The sequence below is a fragment of the Mycteria americana genome, chromosome 1 (genome assembly GCF_035582795.1).
Source record: "Mycteria americana isolate JAX WOST 10 ecotype Jacksonville Zoo and Gardens chromosome 1, USCA_MyAme_1.0, whole genome shotgun sequence".
In the NCBI taxonomy this organism is placed as follows: Eukaryota; Metazoa; Chordata; class Aves; order Ciconiiformes; family Ciconiidae; genus Mycteria; species Mycteria americana.
In genome coordinates, this window is record NC_134365.1 from 99,788,709 (window position 1) to 99,798,833 (window position 10,125).

General features: G+C 44.3%; 1 protein-coding gene across 3 annotated transcripts in view; it reads right to left on the bottom strand.

The window, feature by feature from the left end:
• Window positions 1-3,670, bottom strand: part of MYH15 (myosin heavy chain 15) — a 51,042-nt gene extending 47,372 nt beyond the window's left edge. The window contains exons 1-2 of one of the 3 annotated variants that reach the window (XM_075514970.1): window positions 3,463-3,652; window positions 347-487 (exon numbers count right to left, since the gene is read on the bottom strand). In XM_075514970.1, coding sequence (XP_075371085.1) covers window positions 347-437 — 91 coding nt within the window. In that variant the 5' untranslated portion in view covers window positions 438-487; window positions 3,463-3,652. Of the gene's footprint in view, window positions 1-346; window positions 493-3,462 lie in introns of all 3 variants that reach the window. The other 2 variants (XM_075514961.1, XM_075514978.1) reach the window with 2 other exon arrangements.
• Between the last annotated feature and the right edge of the window lie 6,455 nt (window positions 3,671-10,125).

Sequence of the window (10,125 nt, forward strand, 5' to 3'; positions counted from 1 at the left end):
GAACATCCACGTGTGGCGTTTTTCTTTCAAACGGACAAAGAAGTGATCCCCCCTTTAGCAGAGCAGTACAAATATGCCTTGCTTCTAACTCTGGTAGTTACTTTCTTACCATAAATTGGTAGATTATTTCTACTTAGTACTACCTGGGGGGGTTTAATAGCTTTGCAGAATAAAGAAACCAGAACTTGGTTGAACCAGCTACCTCAAACAGCAGCAGCGGCACAGCAGCGACAGGACAACAGAGGCTTTGCATCCTGCTTTGCCCTGCATTCCCACGGCTACACTTGGATGTAACCCTCATCCCTCTGAGCCGGCCACTGGCAGCATACAGGGTACCGCAACTCACCATCGAAGGCGACCGTCTGTGCCATCATCAGCTCCTTCTCGCTCTTTCGGAGGAAGGGAGCAGCCTCCCCGAATTCCGTCATGTCCATCATCTTGGCAAGGGTTCAAGGTGGCACAGCTCAAAGAGGAAAAAGAAAGGGACCTGGTCTACCAAAGAAAGGGGGGAAAAAAACCCTCTATTTCCTGGACGATCTGAGGCAATACAAAACACTCAGCACAATGTGGCAGGTGGCTGATCAAAGTGATGAATAATTTGAAACACAAATACCTAACACAGATTTGGGGCTATACTGCACCCTTAGTTAAACCCTTCCCTGGCTCAGCTTGTTTAAAGCCAGCCAGATCCTGTGTGGTTCAAAACCTTGACATGGGTCACAGTCACCTCCACAGGAGAATTTAATCTCTTCTTTGTGGCACGAATGGTGCTTAAGAGCAGGAGATAAAACGGACCACTTGAAGCTGGGATTTTAAAAACCACTTAGTGGAGGCCTGTTCTGGCCCCTTCCAAATTCTCCCGGAGCAGGCGCACACTCTCCAGCACATCTCCCTAGGGCCGTGCCACTCAGCCACTTCAAGCATCGTCTCAGGTAGGCGTTTTCTGGGAATCACGGAGCAAGACTTCACTGCTGCAAACTGAGAAGTGCTGCAAGGGTGTGTGCGTTACACCCTTGGTGTGGCTCCAGGGACATATGCCCACGCTCGTGCTGGAGAAAGCCAGCGCTGGAGCTGGAAACAACTCTGCTACCTGCAGCACACTCCTCTGATCGCACGAATTAGCATGTTAGAAAAACTAGGACTAACACGGCTCTGGGAGGGCCTGTGCTGGTGCAGCTTCCCAAGTTGCTGGTACCTCCGAATTCACCAGCTTGGGTATCCCCCTGCAGCAAGGCATGGCAGAGGGCAAGTGCATCTGCAGTATTGGTGCGAGGGCTTCATAGTTTTTAGACTGATCTGAGCTTATTAGTCCAGCTTAATACCTACACCTGTTTTCTCAAATGACAAGGCCATGGTGTTTAGGAGCCTTTTATCGTGAAAGAGAGGACAAGGGACATGGGTGTAAGCGAAACCGATTTGCTGGGCTTGTACTGCCAGGCAATTAATTTGTTATGTACTCTCTAAAGCAATCGTACAGATAAGTTTTTATTTATAGAATTTTTTATACATACACACATATAAACACTTACATGCACACACACGCATGTAGGTAAATAAACACTTACATGCACACACACACATGTAGGTAAAATACTCAGGGTGCTGTCCAGAGAATGTCTAAAAGAAGTTCCAGTGCTAAAAGGTGTACACACACACGCGCGCACACAATTTAAGAATTTCAGAATTTTTTTTCTTTAAAGTCAAAACACCCTTTGATTACTATTCAAAGCTGTACGAGTGACCCTCAGATATTACCTCTTCCCTTATTTTATTTACTGTGCAATATCCAGAGCAGCTGGACAAATTTTCAACAGCCCTATCAAGACAGACACTGTAGTCTTTCAAAATTTAATTCAATTTCTCTCTAACAAAATCCTGGTAGGGATAAAAACTCTTCATCAACTAAGGCAGATTTTTTTCAACACATTCCTCCTGGGGAATGCAAAGCCCTAAGACGGCAGAGCTGCCAAACATTTTACATTCAGCCCTCTCCCGCTGCTGCAGTACAAGCTTGAGACCTTCTGTCTTGTTGCTGTAGAGCAAAAACTTTCTTCCTCAGAACTAGCCTTAACTTTTTTTCCTTTTTAAAGATTAAGGGCCTACGTAAGCACAACTCCATCGCCAATTATTTTAAATTTATCTGAGCTGACCAAAATTCGCAACTGGAGGCACAACTCAAAACTAGCATGGCAAAGTCTCTCTCCCGTGGGGAGTGTGTTTTAGCTCCAGTGGAGCAATGAAATTACATCACTTCATATATTTAAACAGAACAGCGTTAGAGCATGTAAGTGTCCTTTCACATTAAACACGCAAATGCCAGAGGAGCCACTCCAGGGTTAATCTCTAGGACTCAGGACAGATTCTCACAAGTCCTAATATACACCAAAGTACTCTAAACCACTTCTGTGCAATGTAGCTCTATTTGCAGACCCCTTAGGAACAGTCACTCAGCTATCACCTTCTTATCTCATTTTATGTTTTTCCATATATATTCAGGGCCAACCATTATGGCAGACATGTTATGGTGTAAAGGAGCACTACGGCAGCTGGGAGAGAATCCCTTTTTCTTCAGCAGTCTCATGTGCTTGGAGTTACGACAGAGGTCAGAGCCAAGGCAGCGCACACCTTGCAGGCACAGAGAACTCAAGTGAGGCAAATCCATTGCCAGATATGAGAAACTGGAAATATTGTTTGGTTTATGGTCATAGGATTATTTTTAAAAGGCAGTATAGTCGGGAAAGACAAGGCAGAGCTAAAGACATTCACTTTCCTTTCAGTCTGTTCTAGCTAACAACAAAAAGAGCCAGCCCTTGTATATGAACTTCGGAAGATCCTTGAAAACACCTACACCCTCTAGAAAGCCAATATTGTTCCACAAAGTGGCGTGGCATGCCCAGGACCACCAACAATTTGGTGGTGCGTTCAGACTTGGAGAGACCTCGTCTTTCTTTGCTGGGGCTGTTGGAAGAGCTACTGTAGTGTTAATGGCTCGTCCGCAATAGCAACGACAGCAGGCGTTGCCTGTCTTTGAAAGGGAACCCAGTAATTCTCCAAGGGTTGTAACTCAGGTTGGATTAAAGAACTCCTTGGACCAACAAGCTGCTTAAAATTGCAAACTGCATAAGCCATCACCTGTCACAGATGATAGAGAAGACAGAAAATATGACTTGCAGGGACTGGCTAATCAGTCCACCTAGATGCATAATTACAAGGGACCTGACACTTTCCTAAGCGGTTATTATAGCTGGCTAAATGAATGTGCTGACGTTAGAGAAGAAACATGTATTTGCCATCCTAGCATTCAAACAGCATCCTAGGATGACTAACACAGTACTATATGTTTAGTGATATTACTACTAAAGCCTTAAGCCACATGAAAACCTTAGTCACATCAAAACCACGGTACAGAGTTAGAGCACAGCTGGCTACCCGCATTTAGAAGTGAGAGAGGTTGGTACTCACCCTGCAGAGCACACAGAAAGTATCACGACTCTGCCTGGTCCAGGCTTTATATGCCTCTATCTCAAGGTCACTGGTGATAACTGTTTAAAGGCATCAGCAGTTCTCCTCCATGCCTATATTTGTCCGCCGGATCCCGGGTGAGGAGACAATGCCCGAGGAGGGGACACGTGTGGCTGCGCCCTGGCGAAGGGGAGGGGGGCAGGAATGTCAGTGGGGAGCGGCGCGCTTCTCGCCGGCCGCCCCTCGCCACACCATTCTTGCTCCATGACTTCATGGAAGAAGCTTTTCCTGCCTCTGTGTTTTGACAGGGGCAAGTATTGCTTTCCCAAGTGCCTCAGGACTTAATTACCATGGGCTTGGGGGGTGGGGTGGAAATTAAGACTATTCAGATGTAACTCCCCTAGAAAATAAAAATCAAAGCTTCTTGCACAAGGTACAAGTGATTTGAGAGGGAATTTGGTTCTGTGCCTTCAAGCAACAAAGCTAGGATGCGAGTTCTCACATCACAGTCAAGCACCTTAAATTCCTTTCTTGGGCCCCAGAGGATAAAATCCAAGCCTACAGGCTCAGGGTTTGGATACACAGGTATTCCCTAATTTATGAGCAAAGCAAGACAGTGAAGAAATTTAAGAATATATTGATTCTACCTGGAGAGTGAATCACAGATCATGAAGTAGGCATCCATTTTAGTGAGTGCTTTGCTTCAGGAAACTCATTTATGAGACGGAGTTTAGGCAATGTCTGGCCTTCTTATGGTAAACTAATTTTTCCTGTAAAACAAGTGCCATAAGTAACTCAGGTCTCATTTCACTTCAGCCCATAAATAGCAAAACAACTGACACATCCAGACAGATTTGTTTTTACCAGCGTGGGTAGATATATAGGTTTCCTTTGGTTCTAGCATAAACTGAATATAAAAGCACAAAGGATAATAAATGTTGTGGATAATGCCTGTTGGCCAAAAAGGAAGACAATATACTAGGGCTTTAGAAAACTCAGTTCCAAGGAAACAAGGGGGAGGAGGGAGGGAGCTTATCCACAGCTTCATCGAATTCTTAGATACCCGCAGGAGCAAGTGGTTTGGTTTGTGACCAGGCAAGAAGAAAAACGTTTGCATACCGAGTCTGCTATTTTTAAAGCTGTTGTCCTGATGACTGGACAGTGACAGGTTGCACAGACAAAGTAGGTTTTTAAGAAACGGAGGGATTTATGGAAGTGATAGACTCAAAGACGGGAGATTGATGTGGCAGCTCTGAGGATCCAAGTGCTTTAGTGACCTGGTATTTTTAGCATTTGGGGAATGCAACCAGGAGACAGAGAATCACTACTGCTTTGCTAGAGACGTGCCCACCTCCAGACAGGCTTAAGTTGAGGAGAGGGCCCTTTGCTAAAGCTAGGGGTGAAGCTTTCGGTCCTGGTCTGGATACATCTGTGAAAGGAACCTGCGCTTGAGCTGAAAACGAGTGGCACGTGTCACTCTCCAGCGCTCTGCTGGCTGCCCTGCTCTTCTCCCTCGTTTCCTTAAACCAGAATCGCTTCCCGCCTCTCCCAGCCTGCTGCTTTAGAGGTGCTCGGTGCCCTGCAGCATGGAAGTACGCTGGCATCGGATCTAACTCATCACCTTTTTGCTTTATATCTGGCGGAAAAGAAAACAGAGCTAGTGATCGCAGCTGCTTAGGTGAACAGTGAGTGATTGTGTAAAGCTCAAGCAGATGCTCCTGATCACATAATTTGAAACAAGGTAAACTGCATGCATCACCCAGATTTATGGATGCTGTTAATCTGCTGTGAAGACTGAGAATATGATTATTTCATGCCATGAGGGTATAACGCACGGATACTCTCTCCCTCCTGCTCCCTTCTCACATTGCCAGTAGCTTTGCTTCTAAACACAATATTCCCATTACCACCTACTTTGCTTAGAAGGCATCTTTTTACAAATACTCTGTTATCACTTACATCTTTTTCTGTTCTGCAAATATTCAGCTTTCATCAGTCCTGCACGAACACTACAATCTCGCTCCCACGCCTCCCTTTTCTTTTTTGGGGCTGCAAACAACTGTTTCCATAGCAGATGCCAATGCAATTTCAACGCTTGTGTCACTTAGAAAGGGGCACAGCCAGCACTGGTTCAAACATGATCAATTTATTTTCCTTGCTAGCTTGATGTGAATTGGTATTGCACACGTTATTCCTGCCTTTCTGGAGTTTATTTGCTTTGTCTTAATATGAACCAGGATTTGCAGCACATTTCCCCTAGATTAAATTTGTAACAGTGACAACCAAAGACATTTGTCTCTCGCAGGGGCTACTTTTAGAAAGGTTAATGCTGGTCACTGTTTCTAGGGAAACAAGGGACTTTGATAAGAAGCTCTTGTGATGAATCTATTTTTAATAACATTACATATTGGAAAGGAATGCAATAACGTTTATCAGCACTAGACACAGATAGCGTCAATATTGTGGTCTTATATAGAAGAGTTGGCATCTGGGATCTGTAAAAGCCCAGTTACAAACCCTCTCTATTTTCTTAGAAAAAAAGATCGACCAGCCAGCTGTGTTTTGACAAAAACTGGCCTTTAGACTACTCCTAATAAAATGTGCACTGTAATAACCTGGCACTCCTGAAAAGCAAGATCAATGAGATAGAAGGACACTAGTTCAAGGTATAGATGCTTGGAGAAAGCATCTTCTGAGTCAGGATCCTCTGGACTGCTCCATAAGCAAGCAGAAAGACTATCCCTCTGCAAGATGCATCTAAGTGACTGTATCTAAAGAGACTGAGAAACTATTATTTACCTCAGGGTTTTTTTGCTCACTGGTCCCTGCTGCTGTTGCAGTCTCCGTTTAAAGGACAAATGGGAAAGAGCCAAAATGATCTAGTCAGATGCTCTTTGAAAGAAAAAGGTCGTCCATGCGGGAATAGTTTCAGCAGAAGAAAAATGTGAACATCGTACCCAGCAGCAAATCCAGGCCCATTCTGTACAAGTGGATGTATTTTCTCTTGTGAAGAATTATGGTTTAATTCTTCAAGCCGTTGATGCCCCACGGAGAAAATGGAGGGGGAGAGAAGCTTAGCTTTAAACACGGTTGCACTCTGCTACATCTCTAAAGGATGAGAAAATTGGCACTGAACAGTACATTTAAAGTGTGTTTACGATGGCTAGATTCGCATTATTAGAACTGGAGATTTTCAGGTTTCTGTAAGCCTTTGTGCTCCCCCTGCTGCAGTGCACACGCTGGCAGTGGACACAAGTGTCTGCAACCTGAAGAGGTATCGGGAGCTTCTGTTCATGCGCCTTTCGGAATCATAATTTTAAATAGTTTCCTCCAATTAATTCTTTGCTGATAGCTACTGTGTGGTGTGGTAGTATAAAGGAAATTTCAATTTCTCTATGGAAAGCATCTGCTTTCATGCAAACATGCCTGGGGAAATAATTTCTAAGACCAAAAATGTTTTAAGTGCCTTTTAAGCCACTGAAATCCATGATCTATTGCCATCAGTATGCAGACCACTGAAACAGAATACCGCTTCCCGCTTTGAACAGCTTGAAAGCACCAGTGACTGTGGAGAATTAACACACGAAACCATGAGAGAGAGTAGCCAATCTTATTAGCTTGGTAGCACACAGCAGCGTCCATCCCTTGGCCGCGCTGCCAGCAGGCCCCTGCCTCTCATCCCATGCCAAGCACCGAGCTCCGGGCTGCATCGGCACGCTCCCCTCCTAACCCAGGCTAGGATAATAAACATTTCAGAGCTGTCATTGCTGCCTCTCCCCTGCTGACATCTGATCATTACGGTATCTTAAGAACGTTTAAATAGGTCAGGGTTTTAATGGGAGAGCTCGGCTTCTGGGAGCGAGACTGACAGTGCTTTGAGAGCAGATTGATTTATCAGCACTGTTAATCTCAAACTGACTCACAGCCCTAAGAAAAATAGGAAGGTGAAAACATTAAAAAGTGAGCCTAACTAAATAAATGGTCTCAGCTCTTCAGCTCCAAGATGTACTGGGGAAGGGAAAGAAGGTTTTTGTCATGTGCTTTCTCACTCTTCTTGCTCTTCTCTCTCCAAAAGCTGACGTTCCCCCATCCTGTCTGTGAAAAGTTTTCAGTCTCCAATAATCTTGAGCATCCCACCCTGCCTGTCAGGTCAGAGAGTATGTAATGTCATGTTTCCAGAATTGCTGTGCATCCTTTTCCCAGCTTTCACATATCCTAATTCCCATTAGCGAGATTTGGGGTTCCCCCCCCACCTTAAACTGCTCTGCATTATCCATAACCACTAGGGGAAGGCAGGGAGCTAAAAGCCCTAATAATGCATGTAAGTGGTTCACGTTAATCTTTTCAGTATTCATTAACTAAGCATTTATTTGCACAGCACGTCATTAGAATTACTGTAGCCCATTCACCAATTCTATTATGCCATTCTGAAGCTAGTAGTCAGAAGAATTTTAACCCTGATCAATGCAGAAAAGAAAACAAAAGTCCATAAACATCTCTCTAGGGTTTGTATTATGCAGTCTGGCTTCAAAGATAGGGTGCTCATTACCCCTACTTCAGCCTGTGACTGTGATGCACTCTCTCTGCTCAAGCAGCCTGAAAACCACATTTCCATTTCAATAGGCAGCACTGCCCTAAAATACTCCTAGGCCTTCAGACACAACATATTCAACATATTCTAGCTCCGGGTGCCAAGCTCCTGCAAGACAACTTGCCTTTCTTTGCTTTTTTTTTACATTTCAGCTTCAAGGATTCAGAGCCTGCCTTTCAGGTATGGGCAGAGGTGGGTACAGCCCTTGCCGATGGCCTGGTTTTGCTGCTATGGATGTTTATTTTTCTGAGGAAGCGAGGGGGGAAAAAGGAAAATATTCATGCCTTTTTAGACACAGCAATTTTTCAGGTTTTTGCTTCTGTAACTCTGAGTTGTAACTCGACTTTCTGTCACGGATTGTTTGCTATCTTGTGTTTACCTTATGCCAACCACAAACTATGCTAAAAAATGCAGCGACAATTTAATTGGTAAAATAATTGCCACGTGGGGATACTTCACTAACATAGTAAGTGCCAACAGAATAAACCTGATGTGATTGGCAGGACACTAAATAACAAGAAGGCACTGCAGGAAGCAGACTGTATGAGTTTTTCAGCATTTACATTCTGTAAGCAAAGACAAGACACTGTTTCTTTCCAAGCACAGCTATGCCGGGCTGGTCACCTCCACCAGGAAACTCAGTCAGCAAAGCTCCTGGAAAAAATAAGCCCAGTTTTTAAAAATAATAATAATAATAATAAAAAAAATCTGTTTCCAGTGGTATTACTTTCTGCCATGAGCCCGAAAAAGCACAAGCCTGTGCTTCTCACATGGTCTAATGACTTGATGCTTGTCAGTTGAATTTAAACACCTCCAAAAATGGACATGACATCCTTCTCTCCAGCAGCAACATTCTGGAGCAACTGGCTGGTGTGTGCATGTAAGTATATATATAAACACACAGATATATATTTATATGTCTGTGTGTATATCTAAACATATATATATACATATATAGATTTTTATATGTGAAAACAAGTTTATTTTCTAACCTCTGCCTTCCCAGCTATGATGCTCCATGCGTAAGCTTAACACTAGGTGAAATGAACTTTTTCCCCTGGAGATCCGCTGGACTGATCCTGTGAATTGGCACTGTACCGCAGCGAAACCATGGTGGACTCCACCACCGCTGCGCTTCCCCCTTTCACACCGCCAGGCTCCTGCTACCCAGGCTTAGCACCGGCGAGACACAGAGGCTGACGTGAGAGCTGAAATCCTGCCACCAGCAAAACCTCTGCAGCACTTTAGGCTCAGCCTCTTTTCTGCACAGGGCATTTTTATTTTGCTGAATGAGCACATTATGTCTAACCCCAGATTAGTTTCTGAAAATGCGTGGCAGGGCGATATCAGAAAGTGGTGAGCTGCAGCACGCCGGGCTGCTGCAGACTCCCACTGCTTCAGCGCTGTTTGGGAAGGGCAGAGGCGGGAGTGCCGAGACGCCAAGAGTTACAGGAGAGAGGGGTGGGTGGGTCACGGTGAGAAAAGGCCATGCTGGACCACCCAGAGAAACCCATGGAGCCCTTTGGGGAGAAGCTGTGTTTTGTGTCTAGACCAAAACCCACTGAGACACCATCGCTGGGCATTGCTTTTGTGGAGGAAGACTGCCTTTGCCACAACAGTGAGCAGCAGCTGAGATTTCCAGTGAGGTTACATGCATAACTCCCTTTAGAATCATACCAGCTCCCCAAGCAGCAGCTAATCCTGTTGTAACAGAACTGATTTTAAATATGTTTTTTTGTAATTGAAATACACATTTTGTCTTTACAGGAAAAAAAAAAAAATAAAGGAGATGGGGAGAAAAAAAACCAGATATATGCTTGAGGCTTATTGCACAAAGCCAAAGTACCTGCCACATACACAGTTTTAGACACTTTGATCTCACACAATGGTGTAGAAAAGAAAAGGGAAAGAAGAAAAGAAATAACACATCTGGTATGATGATGCCAAGCTAGATTGCTATAAAAACACTGAGCAAGAATGGGGAATATGCCCTGCCTCAGGGGGGCCTCTGAAGCTTCTCTTTAAATACCAGTAGCTCATCAACATGAAAATACCAAACAGCTCATTTGACA